Source organism: Primulina tabacum, chromosome 17 (assembly GCF_025594145.1).
Source record: "Primulina tabacum isolate GXHZ01 chromosome 17, ASM2559414v2, whole genome shotgun sequence".
Lineage (NCBI taxonomy): Eukaryota > Viridiplantae > Streptophyta > Magnoliopsida > Lamiales > Gesneriaceae > Primulina > Primulina tabacum.
In genome coordinates this window covers 29,282,473-29,299,219 of record NC_134566.1, presented here as the reverse complement: position 1 = coordinate 29,299,219, position 16,747 = coordinate 29,282,473, and the positions used below count along the sequence as shown (strand labels likewise).

General features: G+C 35.8%; 2 protein-coding genes and 1 pseudogene across 5 annotated transcripts; 1 reads left to right on the top strand and 2 right to left on the bottom strand.

Moving 5' to 3' along the window:
* Nucleotides 1-2,679: 2,679 nt before the first annotated feature.
* LOC142532053 (uncharacterized) lies at nt 2,680-5,631 on the top strand. Of its 2 annotated transcripts, none has more exons than XM_075638366.1 (8): nt 2,680-3,268; nt 3,492-3,596; nt 3,684-3,749; nt 3,841-3,906; nt 4,470-4,778; nt 4,878-4,935; nt 5,030-5,201; nt 5,299-5,631. In XM_075638366.1, exons 1-8 carry the CDS (start codon nt 2,960-2,962, stop codon nt 5,375-5,377), a joined length of 1,164 nt encoding a protein of 387 aa, XP_075494481.1. In that variant the 5' UTR covers nt 2,680-2,959; the 3' UTR covers nt 5,378-5,631. The 2 variants fall into 2 exon arrangements, with proteins under 2 accessions (XP_075494481.1, XP_075494480.1); XM_075638365.1 differs by having other exon boundaries at nt 4,866-4,935; nt 5,299-5,627.
* Nucleotides 5,632-5,750: 119 nt separating this feature from the next.
* On the bottom strand, nt 5,751-8,603 carry LOC142532054 (mitogen-activated protein kinase kinase kinase 20-like; annotated as a pseudogene).
* A 2,043-nt stretch (nt 8,604-10,646) lies between these two features.
* On the bottom strand, nt 10,647-16,024 carry LOC142532016 (uncharacterized). Of its 3 annotated transcripts, XM_075638314.1 has the most exons (8): nt 15,234-16,024; nt 15,036-15,157; nt 14,870-14,957; nt 14,337-14,784; nt 13,944-14,235; nt 13,793-13,861; nt 13,638-13,691; nt 10,647-11,164 (listed from the first exon to the last, which is right to left on the bottom strand). In XM_075638314.1, the coding sequence occupies exons 5-8, from the start codon at nt 14,113-14,115 to the stop codon at nt 11,088-11,090; spliced, it is 372 nt and encodes a 123-aa protein (XP_075494429.1). In that variant the 5' UTR covers nt 14,116-14,235; nt 14,337-14,784; nt 14,870-14,957; nt 15,036-15,157; nt 15,234-16,024; the 3' UTR covers nt 10,647-11,087. The 3 variants fall into 3 exon arrangements, 1 of the variants encoding a protein (XP_075494429.1); XR_012816448.1 differs by lacking the exon at nt 13,638-13,691 and having other exon boundaries at nt 10,732-11,671; nt 15,234-16,022; XR_012816447.1 differs by lacking the exons at nt 10,647-11,164; nt 13,638-13,691 and having other exon boundaries at nt 13,750-13,861; nt 14,337-14,722; nt 15,234-16,020.
* Between the last annotated feature and the right edge of the window lie 723 nt (nt 16,025-16,747).

Sequence of the window (16,747 nt, the reverse complement as noted above, 5' to 3'; positions counted from 1 at the left end):
TCTTCCTCCTCGGAATCCTCCTCCGGCACATCCGGGTCTAAAAACTCTGCCAGCTGCATCTGCAGGTCTTGATTCTCCGATTCTAATTCAGCAATCTGCTCCCTATGAGTCAGAATCTTCCCTATCGCGTTGTCCAACTCATTCTTTGCACGCGCGCAGTTTGCTTGATCCTTCTGGATGAGTGCCTTTTCTCTTGCCTTCCTTTCGTCTATCTCCTTTGATAGCCTTTGGTTATTTTCTGACAATTGCATGACCACCTTCCAGGACTCTTCCATTCTCTCCTTATCTCTTACCCATGCGTGACGAGCTTCAGCCAATTCTACGGTACGTCGGTCCAATTCATCCATAGCTTGTTTGGTTTGGCCCCTCGTCAGTTGTAATGACTCTCGCAGTTCGCCGTTATCTTCATTAACGAGTTGGAACATCTCATATACCTGATCGATCCTCTTTTCTGCTGCCAATAGCTTGGTAGTCAGATCGTCCACTTGCTTCCTCCTCTCCAGATTGCTAGCTCTCAGCCTCCTAACCGTCCTATCGTGGCGTGCTAGAGCCAAATCATCTAAACGTATAGGAGACTGAGCGCGCGGGCGAGGTCGGGGACTGTCTAGCTGGAACGTCTCTCTATGAGTAATCGAAGCTACACTTTTACGGGCAGTTAAACGTATGCGAGCCATTTCCTGGAAAAAGAAAAATGCTCAGAATATCAAAAATAGGCCAGAATAAAATATCAGAGTCATATAGAGTCAAATAAAGGAAACTTTTCGAAAATTTCCAAAAATGGAAAGTTTCGGGATAGACATATGGATTCGAAGCACATGTCGAGAGGATTCCAGAACAGTTGACGGAATCGAATTCGGAGTTTCCTACGAAAAGTTATAGGAGTTACAAAACTTTCCTAAAACGGCAAAATCGAGGTTTCGGAGGCCTAAACGAAGGAATTTCGCGATTTCGCGCTGTAGCTCCCGATTAGGGTGGGGAGTCTTGATCGTTGGGCCATTTCGGAGGGGATAGCATTGGCCGATTTATAAAATTCCGCCGAATTTTTTTTTTGTTTTTGTTTTATTGACAATTTCCTTCCCCAACCGGATTATGAACCTGGCGGCTCTGATACCACTTAAATGTCACGCCCCGAGACCGGGTTATGACACCGGCGTTGTTTAAAAACCACAAAATCGAAAAACAACTAGCCTCGTAGTACATCATAAACCGAAACCAGTTTATTATCATAAATTTCCCAAAAGTTCACTGTCTTTACAACTCAAAAGAAATAGAAACATGCGGAAGCGTAAATACACGATACTGAAATCATAAGACAGAATAATCGACAGGTCCCGAATTAGACTGCTTCATCACCATCCCCAAAAGTAGTCTTGCTCCTCATCCTCAATTTGATTCTCATTCTTATCTGGGTGGGAAAGTAAGGGGTGAGTATTTTGGAGAAATACTCAGTAAATGGGGGCCGATCGCGCATGACAATTATTGAGGATATACATATGAATAAATTATCAAAATTTCAATATTAAGAATGTTGAATCAAATACTAACACAAATACGAATATAGCACTGAAAATCATCTCATTTTCTATGGTTTTTTTTTTACTGATCAGTCCCCTATATGTTACTCCTCTAAGGGGCGAAGGAACGGTTATTATAACCCACCGCATCAGGGCCTAAACAAAGTATATCAAAGTTCGGAATTTCCTTTACCATTTCTAAATCGAGTCATTACAGTGCATTTCAAAAAAATTCAAACATGCTGTCACATATTTAACTGATATCGAACAAAGAACAATTCAAGGGATTTCAATACCAAATGGAAATGAATATATCACGCCGACCGAATTTTCAAAGTCATGTTTAATTTATTTTCGAAACATATTATGCCCACTTAAAAAGAAATAAGTCTGCCAAATAAAATAGTATCAAGAACCCACTTACAAAGAAAGATATATAGCAAAAGCCCACTTACCGTATTCTGACTGCTCAAGGAAACGTAAACGTGAACGGTGAGATTGCGGCAGAGCTTTGTTACTAGAGGGCGAAGAGCTTCGAGAATACGGTGCTGCTAGAGAGGATTTCGAGAATTTGGATGTGCAAGTTTCGAATGAGGAGCCTTCCTTTTTATAGGCACGAATAATCTGCTACAAGGTAAGCTCTGAAGTCGCTCCACGAATGACGCTGCGTTGATGGCTCCACGAATGACGCCGATGGCTTAATCAATGGGTGATTGCACTAACCTCTCCCGGATGAATGTGGTCACTTTTTGGTTCAAGGTGCTCACTCGAGATTTATGCTGAAATGGAGTGATTTTGGCTGTATGAGTTCCTCCACAATTGGTGCACTTCCATAGTGCATGGTCTTCACACTTGAGCTAGCTTTTGGGATTGAGTTAGATCTAAGTTTCAATCTTAAGATGGTATCAGAGCTCAGGTTCCACATGAGTCACTCATTCTGTCCATATTGGGTCATTAGGTCTAAGTTTCAATACCAGAGCTCAGGTTCTTCTAACTTCATGTTCCAGATGTTTATTTTTGGGCGTGGGAAGACGTGTTAGTTGTTGTATTTTTAAAATAAAGAAAGACAATCTCTGTTGGACTCCAAACAAAATCTAAAAAATTATTTATAAAAATCCATATATATAATTTGACTGTTTGGAATCCACGCCGTGGAATTCCATCTTTCTCACCACCAGCTCTCCTGCAAACAAGTACCCTGCATATTTTGCTTTTTGCAGTTCCTTTTTCTCTCATAATCACACGCTCCCGCACTCCAAGCAACCTTTATCAGAGACCTCCAGCTTCACCAAAACACTGTCCAAATGGGTTTCTTCCTCGTAACTTTTCCAGAGTCAAAAAAGATGAAAAACCAAGAAAGATATAAAGACCCTTTTGAACTTGTGTTCTTTGATCCCTTCTTTTGAGCGAAAAAAAAGGAGCAGACTTTAACGTGTAAATTATCGATGGCCAATCTTTATGATACTGGAAACAAGTGTTGTTCATCTTCTTCTCCTGTGGAGCCTGATGACATTTCACTTTTTCTCCAGCAATTTCTACTCCGTTCTTCTGGTAATGTTGTTGTGGAGAATCGTGAAGGCGGGGTTGGTATTGTTTCGGGTTCGGGTTCGGGTCTGATTCCTGCGTCCGATTTGTGTTCCGGGTTGAACTTGCCGGCAGGGGGTTGTTTCCCGGTAGGCGGGGTGGTGAATGTCGCGTCTTCTTCTGTTGGGACGCTGGATAACGATCCAGATGATTATGACTGCGAAAGCGAGGTACTAAACATTTAGCTTTGTTCTTGCAGTTGTATTTGTATTCTTACATCTATAAATTTGAAATTTCCTTGTGATTATTTCAGTTGAAATCATGTTTTATTTTTTATTGTTAAGAGTGCAATATACACGTATTTTGTTGTATGCCATCTGATATGGAACAGTGGACGATATGCCATCGGAACAAGCGAAGAATGACTGTTTCGATATTATTGATTACGTGTAGGAAGCCATTGAAGCATCGATGGAAGAAACAGCGCCAAATCCAAGACACCAGAGAAATTCATCCAAGAGAAGCAGAGCTGCTGAAGTTCATAATCTTTCAGAAAAAGTTGTATTAAATTTGCCTTTCCATACTTCGAATTATATACATGTTTTACCTTCGATAAATCTTGATGTTATTATATTCGTTTGACAGAGGAGGAGAAGCAGGATTAATGAGAAAATGAAGGCATTGCAAAATCTGATACCGAATTCGAACAAGGTTAGGAAAAACCTGAACTTAGTGTTCGATTTCATGTACTCGCTTTTAGGTAATTATAATGGTGATTGGGTGATATCTTGATTTTCTCCAGACAGATAAGGCTTCGATGCTCGATGAAGCGATCGAATACCTCAAGCAGCTTCAGCTCCAAGTACAAGTGAGTAGAGTGTCGGCTTCTTTTTTTTCAAATGGAAATTATTTATGTTTGGATTGAAAGCTGTGTGTAAACCTTTGTGTAGCATGTAATTTATTGTCGGTTAATGATCCAATATCTAATAGTATCATCTAGTTCCAATGAAAGTATAAAGCTAACTCGAAATCACCCCTCTTTCTGAATACGAACGATGAGCTCTGGGTCGATTTGAAACCATATATGGACATTAAGTTTGATAACATTTGTTATGTCTCAAGGTTTCGGAGCTCGCTAGATTTAAGAGTTGTCTCAAAACCAGGTGTTAAATTTTTATGCAGATATATTAAGCTGTTTAAACATCAACTGAAATTGGGCTACGTAATCATGTATTTGGTTATTTCTTCCCCAAGGATAAGCCACACTTGGTCTAGTCTTACTTGAGAAATGAGACCATTAAAATACTTGTATCAAGCAGTATCCACTGGATTTTTTTCAAGAATGATCACACTGGTTAATTTGTTTTTATGAAATTTTTGTCTACAATTAAATGTTAAAATCATGTTTTATGTACCAATCCGATTCACCAGATGCTAACAGTGCGAAATGGATTAAGTATGTACCCTATCTGCCTTCCTGGGATGCTGCATCCGAATCAAATCCCTCAAATTAGAACAGACAGCTACGAGGGAACTAGATCCTTAAACACGAACATGACAAAAGCAGTTCCCATTGATCAAGAGACCTCGACCGAAGCCATACTCAGTCTACAAAATGATGGTATTGAAGGGATGCCAGTTCCCGACTTCTCAACCGTGATCGATTCAAGAACATCTTTTCAAATGGATTCATCAATCCGGGCAAATTTTGGACCAATTCAGTTGCTCAAATCTTCGTCAGTAAGCTTGGTTTTTGCCTTTTCGGGATGCAACCTATCAATTAGTTTATGGATTAATCTGAAAATTTAATGTTTCTTACATGTGAAGGAAATTTGTCAGGAGGAGATTCTACATTTTAAACGACGAATCGAGGATTGCCTTCCGAGTACTATGACAGGTGAACGAACGCTTGCACTCATTAAATAATCAGTTGCATGTCTGCGCATCATATCGTTGGATCTTCTAACCTTCTCTCCTACATGAAATTAAAGCCTTTCGAGTAAGTTCTGAAGGAAACACTTTCGTTCCATTCGAAGCACAACCATCCAATATCAAGTCAAATGCGGTAGAGCTCTCATGCTTCCCCAGAGAAGACCTTTTAGGCAGCAGCATGAACCAATCGTGTTTGGTTAACAACACAACTTTTTCACAACATTTTACTGGGTAAGTGCTCATTTCTATTGGCATGTCGGTGATCTTCATGGTTTTTGTTCTTGTTCAACCTTGATGGGTGGTCATTCTTTCTCTTTTCATCGATCAGCTCACATAATGAAATCAGGATGCGTAGCGGTATTGGTAAATTGGAAGGCCATGAATTCTGTTTTGATGGTTCAAGTTAGAAAGTTAATGCATCCGCCATTACTTTTAAAGGGCAGCAATCTTTTGGTCGAAGTTGTACTTGTGCCGGTGGTTGATTCTTTTTATGTACTAGACTTGAGCAAACTGGTTGATTCATGTTATATCTTAGGTTTGAGTAATGTAATTGGGGGAAAAGTTTATTTGCAAAAAAATAAAAAAAAAATTAACTGGATCAGATGAACCCCCAAAAAAAACCCCACCTATTAAATATTGTGCTCGACGAGCATAGATTTTTATCATATTAAGGTGTTGTTGAAAGTGCGTTCAATGACCACCATTACTATATGATGATTTTGCTTGCAACCATGTACATTTAGGCTATATGACAGAGGAATAATTTTTTATGAATTGAAGATTGTGTACAGTAACAATGTATGAATCCTACAATCTCTTTACTCTTATGTACACTTATTTAAAAAAAAAATTAAAGAATTTCTTTGTAAGAAAAATAATAAAACCATTGGAGATCTTCGAAATTGGGACACCATATGCTATCCTTCACCTCAGGTGATCCAATTGTCGGTAACAGACCAATCAGGATTTTGATCACGCCAAAGCTTCTGAAGCCGTCTCGCCGGAGTCATAGACCTAGACCCAGATTCTGGGGAATATGCCGGCGAGGCGAAATTTGTAGAGGTGCTCGATACTGATGACTCCCACTCCGGAAAATCAAATGGGCATGTAGGAGAGATTAAAGCTTTGCTTTCTTCTTCACTAAAATCAAAATCTTGATCATCTGAAACAAAGGGATGATTCAGGAGCATCTCAGCTGTCCATCGTTTTCTTGGATCCCTCACCAAGCATTTTCCAAGAAAATATTTCCCTTGCTTTGATAAACTTTGAGGAACTTCTCCCGCGCCAATTCTAAGCAGCAGCCCCGCCACATCGGAGCACTGGCATGCCGGAGTTCCGGTGACCATCTCCGCCACCGCGCACCCGAGTGCCCAAATATCCGCTGGTGCCCCCTGTTCTCCAACAGTGACATTCTCTGGCGCCACTCAATTCACACCCTGAAAAATTCTCTTTTAGTCCTCCAGCCCGTTTGGCCAACCCGAAATCGACAATCTTTACTCCATTCGGGCCCAAGAGAATGTTTGAAGCTTGATATCACAGTGCACGTAGCCCAACTTGTGGATATAATATATCCCTCTGAGCAAAGCTTTTGTATACCGCCGGATTTCTGATTCCGTCGGGCTCCGGTAACCGGAATTCTTGATTTTATCAGCCAAAGAGCCACCGGGAGCGTATTCCAACAACACATTGTACAATTTGACGCCATTTTAGTACGAAAAGTTGTCTCCGAAGCAACTAAGAATTTGTGGGCAATCTTTTAGCGCCTCCAAAATCAGCTTCTCGTTCATCAGTGAAGAACAATGCATGACCCCACAAGACTTCACCGCCATCAATGGCGGGAACTGTATAACCCAAATTTTTGGACATTCAATTAATTAAATATAGACATGAATAAGACTTTATTTTCGATTTATAATAAGTTCGAAAATATTAAATAATACATGGTATTGAAAATTCCAAGCCAATAAATACGTGAAATTCAAAATTCAGTACAAATCATGTATTAATGTCGAAATAAGGCTGGATATCAATCAAATTGGAAGGAAATATTACATATAAGGCAGCTTTTCTCAGCAAAGAAGCATATCAATATTTGTGGAAGGAGCATCTCCAAATTTTGGAAGGAAAATCAATCGGTTTATGGTAGGATTCTTACCCAGCACCTATAAATACCCCCTAAGCCTTTGAAATTTTCACCCATCATTCTAGCAAGCAAATTTCGAAATTTTGCTCTTCAATTTTCGAAATTCCTCCCAAAAATTCTGCACGAGTCATCAAAATTCTTTCAAAGTTCAGAAATTCGTTTCTCTCGTTCGGGTGCTCGGAATCCGATCTCCACCGTTCAGAATATGCTTCCATATGTTTTGAATAACATATCCAAATTTCAACGAAATCCAACGGTTAGTTTTTTGTTTATAGCCTTTGAAAGAAAACTGCTCAGATTTTAAGCGGGAATTCAGCATACCTACGATTTTTCTGTATGAACAGGCCTAAACAACTTCCAAACCCGATCTTCACCGTTCATAATATATTTAACGTACTTGTGAACGTACTGTAAAATTTTGAGTCCGATCCAACGGTGAAATAAGGCGCAGTGAATTTTTCAAAGACGGCTGATTTTCCCGTAGATGTGCTGCTGCGTCTTCGAGGGGTTGGTTGCATGATTCTTCTATAGTTTCAGAGTTCTTCACGTTTTCTTCCGGTCTGAGGTAAGTGGGCTTGTTTTAAAGATTAAACTTTCGTTTATGCATATTTATTTCGTGTGTTTTTGAAAATACGGTCGAGTATGTTCTTCTTCTACTCCGTTCTTGTGTTGGTTGTCATACGGTTTTGGGCACTGTGAGGATTCGACTGTATATGGGTGGGAATCCCAACCATGACGTACCCTTACGCGGTGGGGGACATAACCGCTATACGGCCTCGCCCCCTTAGATGAGTAAAAATTAGGGACTGATATCAGTAAACCATAGAAAGTGGATGAATCTCAGTGCTGGTAAATGTTATGCATGTGATATGAATGATGTTATGTAAGTGCAAGTCATGTGATTTTCGAAATTATGCATGTTGTTATATTGTGCTCGAACGGCCCCCACTTGCTGAGTATTTCCCAAAATACTCACCCCTTACTCTACTCTCCCCAGATAAATCAGAAAAGAAAATCGAGGAAGATGAACAAGACCATTTTTGGAGCTGATAATAAGATGATTCAAGAAGTTTATTTTAGTTTTGGCTTAGTAAGTTGTAAAAGCTTCCGCATATTATTTTTTTCATTTTAAGAATCTACGTTGTAAAGACAATCTTTTGATTGATTATGAGTAATAAACTGATTTTTGGTTTATACTGTACTACGAGGCTTGTTGTTTTCAATTGTGTGGTTGTATAACAACGCCGGTGTCAACTAACCCCGGTCTCGGGGGAACCCCTTATAAATAAGGGTCGCTCATCGCTAAATTCACCGTAGCAAAACTCCCACGTCCCAATCTTTCACGGCGAACCCAATCCATGGCCGATTTGTGGCCCTGAAATCAGAACCTTTGGATATCTAAAGAGACGAAGGCGACTGCTTGAACACTGATTTTGAAAATCTGAAGACTTTTCTTCTATTTATATTAGGATTTTGGAGTTGATTTGGGATGTATAGGTGACGCAGACGGGTGTCAATACCTGGAAACGATGTTTTGCGGGAACCTGAAATAACAACTGCGGAGGTAACCAGTTTTCCGGGCTTTTTCACCGTTTACAACGAATTTCTTAAAAACTTAATAAAATAACGTAAAAAAAAAAGTTAACAAACTAAGGTGTCACGTCTCTTCAAGAGGCGTGACTTGCCTTTTTTTTTTTAAAAGCAAGTCACCTCATCTCATATGGCGTGACTTGCTTAATAATATTTTTTTTAAGTAAATCACGCCCATCGAACTGGCGTGAATTTTTTTTTATTTAAATATTTGCTGGACGCTGGTGGTAGAGGATGGTGGAGGAAGTCTGTCATCTGAAACACCGACGACCTAATGCAGTCAATAATGCATGTTTCTTTCTTTTATTTCACAAAGAAGACGTTAAAAAAATTTATGATTAAAAATCATGTATTAAAGTGATTTGATTTATCACTGACGAAGATTAACATGACGTGTTTTTTATTTGAAAATTTGCTTATATATTATTTGCCTTCGTTTCAAATGTATTATTCTTGTGCTTCATTTCTCTGGATTTAAATGTATCTTTATTGGTCATTCCTTGTGGATTTTCGTTCGATGTTCGATTAAGGCATTGTATTTCAGCACATGAGGTTTGTATGCTTTAAATTAAGTTTTTCATTCGACGTTTGATTAAAACCGTTAATTTATTTATTTGTGATTATATATTTGCAGATAAAATTTTGATTTTGAACTTCTATTTGAGGTAAACGTTGATATAAATTAATTTACTTGAGTATTCGAATATAAATTATAAATTTATCATAATCTTACGGTTTCGAGTTTATGATTAAAATGCTTAATTATGTTTCTATGTATTATCAGTTATTCTTATTATTTTATATTATGCAAATGATAATAACAATACTTTTTCTTCAATGTTTTATATTGGTAGTATTTAAAAAAATTAGTATAACGATTAATTTGTTTTACACAAATAATATAAATGTTTTTATTATAAATACGGTTAATAATGTTTTTAATTACTTAAATGTAAATAAATATTACAATTAATTTCATTTCTTATTATTTTATTTGACATCCGTAATATCAAAACTTTTTATTATAAAAATTATTATTTATAATATTAGTGACTTATAAGATACAATTAAGAAATACATTTTTTGTATTTTAGAATAATAATCAACTTTTTTTTAGAAAATAATAATAATACTTTTATTTATAATTATTATTGATGTTGTTTTTTTATAAAGGTAGCATGTAAAAAATTAAATATTACAGTTATTTTATTTTACACAAGTAATATAAAATTTATTAGTATAAATATTGTATTTTTGTTCTTAACGTATTAAACATAAAATAGTTGTATAATTAATTTATTTAATTATTATTTTATTCCACGTGCGTATTTGTGAAAACTTATTATTATAAAAATATTATTTTATTATAATTAACTTGTAAGATATAAATAAGAAATACGATTTTTTATTTTAGAATAAAAATAAAACTTACAATTGTAATTCTTATGATTTTTGTTTTATTTAGGTATGTTATAAAAAAACGTATTACAGTTGATTGATTTTAAACAAATAATATAAAATCTATTATTATAAATTTTTTTTGGTATAAATTTATTAAATAAAAATAAGTATTATGATTTTATTATTAACTTAATTCGTATTTAGTAGGACCTATTATTATTTTACATAACTAATATAAAATTTATTTTTTCTAAAAACTTTATTAAAAAAATATACATATAAATGATTTTACTATTATTTTTTTTTCCTATTTAATATGAAATTTATTATCATAATTATTTTTATTATTACTTACTTACTAAATAAAAAATATTATTATTATTGATAGTAGAAGTTTAGTAAAACAAATTTAGCATTATCATCATTATTATTATATTTAATCTTAATAAAAATGAAAGCATATGTAAATTAATTTTATAGTGTATTATTTTGTTATATTTCACATTTTGTTATTCAATTGAAATTTTAAAAAATTTATTATCACTTTTTTATTTTGTGTGACCTATTGAATTTTTTTTTATAGGAATAGACAGTGTGCCGGTGCTTTTATTCGTAAGTGGTAATGTTATTATAGGACATCACACCGTAAAATATAGTACCACTGCATTGAGGGCAACACGAATACCAAGATCTATTAATTTACATGAGTTGAAAGAAATAGTATACCGTCTAACAAATATTGAAAGTTCAAAATTTAATTTAAAATTGTCAACAAAATATTCCTACATGGATAAGTCACATTGCGTAGAGGTGCATCTTGACATCAATGATGACAACAATTTAAAGTTTATGCTGGATTCTATTAACGAAATGCAGTGTATTGAATTGTATATCGAAAAGGATTTCATTGAACATAATGTAGATGTTGAGGTTCTTGAATCATACATTCCATGTATAACTGAAGGGTTCAATTCGATGGGATTTCATGATGAAGCTGGTACTTCCGCTGCTGCTTTTTTCGAACCAATAGATGAAAATCGATTTAATTCGCATGATTGGACTGGGGGATGGGATCGGAATATTACTGACACCGTAGAAGAAAATGTTAGTTGGCCGATTTCCGCACGAGGATGGGATTCTGGTGCAAGAGGATGGTACTCAGTTGACACAAATCAAGTAGGTTTGGATTGTTCACTGAGTGCACATCGTACTGGATCGGGTTATGGACTGACACCTGTCGTACATGATGAACAAAGATCATGTGAGTTATCATTAGATGTTCACCTTGACGCCACTGAAATATTTACTGAACCTGATACAACTACAAGTGAAACAGATGAAGATGAGCATGAAGACGAAAATGCCACATTTGCTGATATTGGTCCATCTCATACCGACACCAGTGATCATATGCATGCATATCCTTTTGAAGGCATCTCAAATCTTGAACACCGACCCGATGCATTACCATTTTCTGTCCCGCCTGTCGGTCAATCTTTATATAACGTACATCAATTCTTTAGTACAATATATGATGAGCAACGCCCAGATTCTGTTGGAATTCCATCTGCATCGAATTTGACATATTACAACGCAGATAGAGAACTTTAAACGAACATGGTTTTTAAATATAAAAAGCATTTGATAGCAGCAGTTAAGGACTTTTCAGTTAGAATTGCTCGACGTGAGTATCAAGTTGTGGAGAGTACAAAGACTTTGTGAAAAGTTAGTTGTAAAAATAAACATTCAAATATCAACTGTAGGTGGGGTCTTCGTGCATCGTTAAAATTAAAATTTGGGTATTTCAAGATCACGAAATATGGTGGTCCACATACATGTATGTCTAGCCAGGTGGGGTTAGACCACCATAACTTGGACAAAAATATGATTGCAAAAACACTTGTCGGTATTGTTCGGTGTGATCCTTCGTATGAGATTAAATATGTTATCCAGCTTGTGAAAGATCGATATAATTATCAAATCTCATATGGTAAGGCATGGTACAATTTAAAGCGGGCGGTGGAAAATGTATATGGTACATGGGAGAGTTCAGTACGTCTTTTGCCAAGGTACATGGGTGCCCTTGTGAAGTACAATCCAGACACTATTGTAGAGTGGAACCATTTACCGAGATACAATTCTCAATTGAAGGTGTTAAACTACGTGTTTTGGGCCTTCCGACCATGTATAGATGGGTTCGCACATTGTCGAAAAATAATTAGTGTTGATGGTACTCATTTATACACGAAGTATAAGCACAAGATGCTTATAGCTGTGGGTTTAGATGGAAACAACCAAATCTTACCCTTAGCATTTGCCATAGTCGATGAGGAAACATACGACTCCTAGAAGTGGTTTTTGGAACTTCTATGCAAGCATGTGGTTCGAGGATCAACAGGTGTGTGCCTTATCTCCGATAGACATCGTGGAATCATTAATGTTGTTGAGGAGATACCCGATTTTAGACATCAACGTGGCGTACATCGTTTTTGTCTTAGACATGTATGTTCTAATTTCAATATACATTTCAAAAATGTGCACCTAAAAGATCTATGTTGGAAAGCAGGCATACAACATCAAATACGTAAATTTGATGCCATCATGGATGAAATTAAAAATCTCGAATCGAGAGCTTTTGTTTATCTCTCTGAAATTGATAAACACAAATGGACTCTTGCTCACGATAGGGAATGGCGACGTGGTTTTATGACGACCAACATGTCAGAGTGTCTTAATTCTGTTCTGAAGGGTGCTCGTCGACTTCCTGTATCAGCGTTAGTTCAGTTGACATTCAATCGTTGCGTGTAGTATTTCATCGATCGTATCACACGAAGGCAACGTATGATTCAGAGCAATCAGCCTTGGCCTGATTACGCTTTTCGACTGTACGAGAAATGGTCTTCGAGATCTAGTGAACCCACTGTTGTTCGTACCGAGATTCGAGACCAATCGGCATCTGTTGTTACGGGAGGGCGACAAGGTCGGGGTGAACGTGTACAGGTTGTGACCCTCAGTCTTAATGAATGCTCATGCGGAAAAATGGACTATCTTTGAAATTCCGTGTTCACATGCAATATGTACCGCCAAATGAGTGAATACGTAGACACGTACGAGGGAAGATTTTGTCCAATTGCTGATGAGGAATATTGGGATGAACCAACATTCGAATTGTGTCACAACCCGAATAGGCGTCAAAGAAGGAGAAAAGGGAGAGACCGAACTACAAGAATCAGAAATGAGATGGACCGGCCTTCCACACGAGAAAGGCAACTGCATCCAGCGAGAAAGCTCAACACAACAACGTCGTAATCAGAACATGTAAAGGTAATTTTTTTATCTTTTAATTTTATATTTCATTCATAATGAAAAAATAATCTATTATTGAAGTGTTTACGTGTTGATTGGTTGCAGGTTTGAACGTTCGTAAGCCTGCTGTGGAGTTTGAAATTCATTATCCGTTCGCGAAGTACCTAACCCAAAAGAAACATTGAAAGAATCCTTATTTGACCAATTAGCATACGAGGAAGGCACACTATAGGAATGAAGTGGAGCTCGAAATACAGAATCTCCATGCGAAGTACCCTCTCCTGAAAGTTAAAAAAATATGATGTCCAATAAGTACATGGAGGTAGAAATAAACATATACTTCGATAATATAAAGAAATTGCGTTGATATTTAAAAATGTACCATGTGAAGTGGAAGCCCAACCAAGAGTTACGGGCAACTGTGTAATCGTACCATGCGAAGGATCATCCACTGAAGGTGAAATAAATATATTGTTGAATAAGAACCATGAATGTGAATTTAAACAAAGTAGTTAGATAATAAAAACATGTACCATGTGAGCTGTGAGGCCAGGAATGAGTCGTCGGAGATTGTGTACTCAGGCTTTGTCGCCAGTCAGGGGTCGAGAATGATGGTTCATCGTCTACATCATCATCTCTCAGTCGTCGCCTTCTATTTGAAGACCTAGCATGATGATGTTGTTGCTCGGGTGTTCTAAAGGACATTTCATACAGTAAATCACAGGTATGGATAGTTTTTTTAACAACTTCAGCTAATGCTTCACGTGGTTGATCATCAACAGAGAGTCCTCCAAACAAATTCTTCAAATTTGATGTCTCATCTCTCTATTATAAAATAAAAATAAAAAACCTATCAAACACATGCATATTAAATTGTAATAGAATAAGGCAAAGTGTTGAAAATAAATTGTTTAACAAGCACTTACCACAATACGTCTGAAATATGCATCTCCGGGCTGATAACCGTAATCGATTTGTTGAGGCTCTATAGGAGATATGAAACGTCGAGTTATAGAATCATATCATGTCTCATAATCATATTTCATGCTATAATTTTCAACCAAATCACTCTCAACAATCAGATTATGACGATTTTCCCTCGCATCCACCATCAGTCTTTGATGTTTGACCCAATCGTAATTTTTGCGTCCTCGTCTCGAGCATTCATGTAAATGATCTCCATCAAGTGCTGACATTGGAATGTTTTGTGACATTCCAAATTGCCGAAGAACTCGATTTGGGCGATGCATCTCCACAATGTGAAAACATATCAATGGGCACGCACTTCGCCAGAGAGTGAGATGTCTACATTCTAAGGGCAATGACAATTGACAAAACATCCACAGCTTCGAGGTCGTAAACAAGCCATTTGAACTATAAATAATGAAAAAACTGAATCATGTACCCAAGCGATAATATATGACATATACGAAATTTATATTTAATGAAATGTAAACACCTGACAATCTCCCATCTTGTCAAGTACATCACGAATGATTCGCACAGAATGTGTAGGTGTATGTATCCACGTGAATACATTTTTCCATCTGTATGCACATTAAATTCGTAATACTATAAAATAAAGATGACGTTATCAATTTTATATCATATGTTGCATTTATTACCTTGCTCCGTATGGTGGAATTGGAAGAATATTATCACCGTTGTTTTCATTTTCAGGTCGAGCGATGAGGTTGTATCCTAAGCGGTCAGGACATAGAGGAATCATTCTTGACCATGCCCAAATCTACAAAAAACAATTGAGTTTAATAAATTTGTATAAAAAGGAGTATACATTGAAATAAAAATTGCAATAAATATACCTACAATATGTATAAAGGGCCTGCGATTTCTTGTTTTCCTGACCCAGAGGCGGAACACAATTCGTGATATAAATATGCAAGTACAGCACTTGCCCAACTATAACTACTAACCTTATGTATATCTCGCAGAAAATGCAAGTACAACAGTTTGACCGCACAACCTTCAGAATCAAGTAACATACAACCACCAATAACCAACATCGCAACACATCGGGAGTATTGTGCCACTTCTACGTCTGTACTGTTTTCATCAATTACTGTTTGTGTACAGTGTAAGTACAGAGTAATCAACTTTAAACTATTGGATCTGAAGTCTGTCTGAAGTGGCATAAAACATAACCAATCGTAACAATAAACCTGCCATACAGTAAACTTGCAAGATACATCAGTCCCGATGATAGGATCACCATCAACATTCAGCCCCCAAATTAACGCAACATCTTGTAGCGTGATTGTAGCCTCGCCAACTCGCAGGTGAAAAGTATGAGTTTCTCGGCGCCATCGTTCCACAAGAGCGGTTATCAAATGATTATCATAAACATAATCACCACATAAGAGGATGCCGTAAAAGCCCATTTCGTTTAGACATGATCGAACACGATGGTGTAGTATACCACTTTTCCACAATTCCCAAATTAAATTATCTGATCGACGCACTCTTAGGATGTTATCCAAGTTGTTAGGCGTAATAAAATTAGATATATGTGTTTGTTGCTGATAAAGAACATTATGATCAACAGGTCCAGCATGTAACGACATCCTACAATCAATAATAAAAATAATATATTATTATTATTATTATTATTATTATTATTATTATTATTATTATTATTATCTATCACAATATTATATAAACAAAACAAATACAATATCAATTATAAAAAAAATATAAAATAAAACATTAACTACAAGTAAAAAATAATAATTACACTAAAAATAATATTTTTACAATCTACAAGTTTTGAAAATACGAAGTTATTTTAATAATAAAAATTAAAATACACACACATATTTAAATTTTCGAATCTTTCTTAAAGAATCAATTGAATCTAACATTAGTGTAGTTAATAATAACGATTGGAAAATGTATTTTATTAAAATATTTAAGAATTTATTTATTATTATTATTTTTTCAAACAAAATACAAAAGTCACAGTTTTTTAAGAAAAACAAGTTCACACAAATATAAATACAAAACATATTATATTTACAATTAGTTTTATCCTAACATATGATTATAAAAATATTATAAAAATTAACAATAACCAACAAAATAAACATATAACATTATCGTGGTTCATAATTAACGGATAGCGTATTTTTTTAAAAATAGTTATTTAAGTTAAAAAAAATTATAATCAAACATATATCAATAATTAAAAATAATCTATTTTTAAAAAAAATTTAAAAAATCATATCACTCTAACACACGAATTACAATTAAAATTTTTTTTAACGTTTTTTTTGTAAAATTTAATAAAAATCCAAACAAGCATATGTCAATAATTAATAAA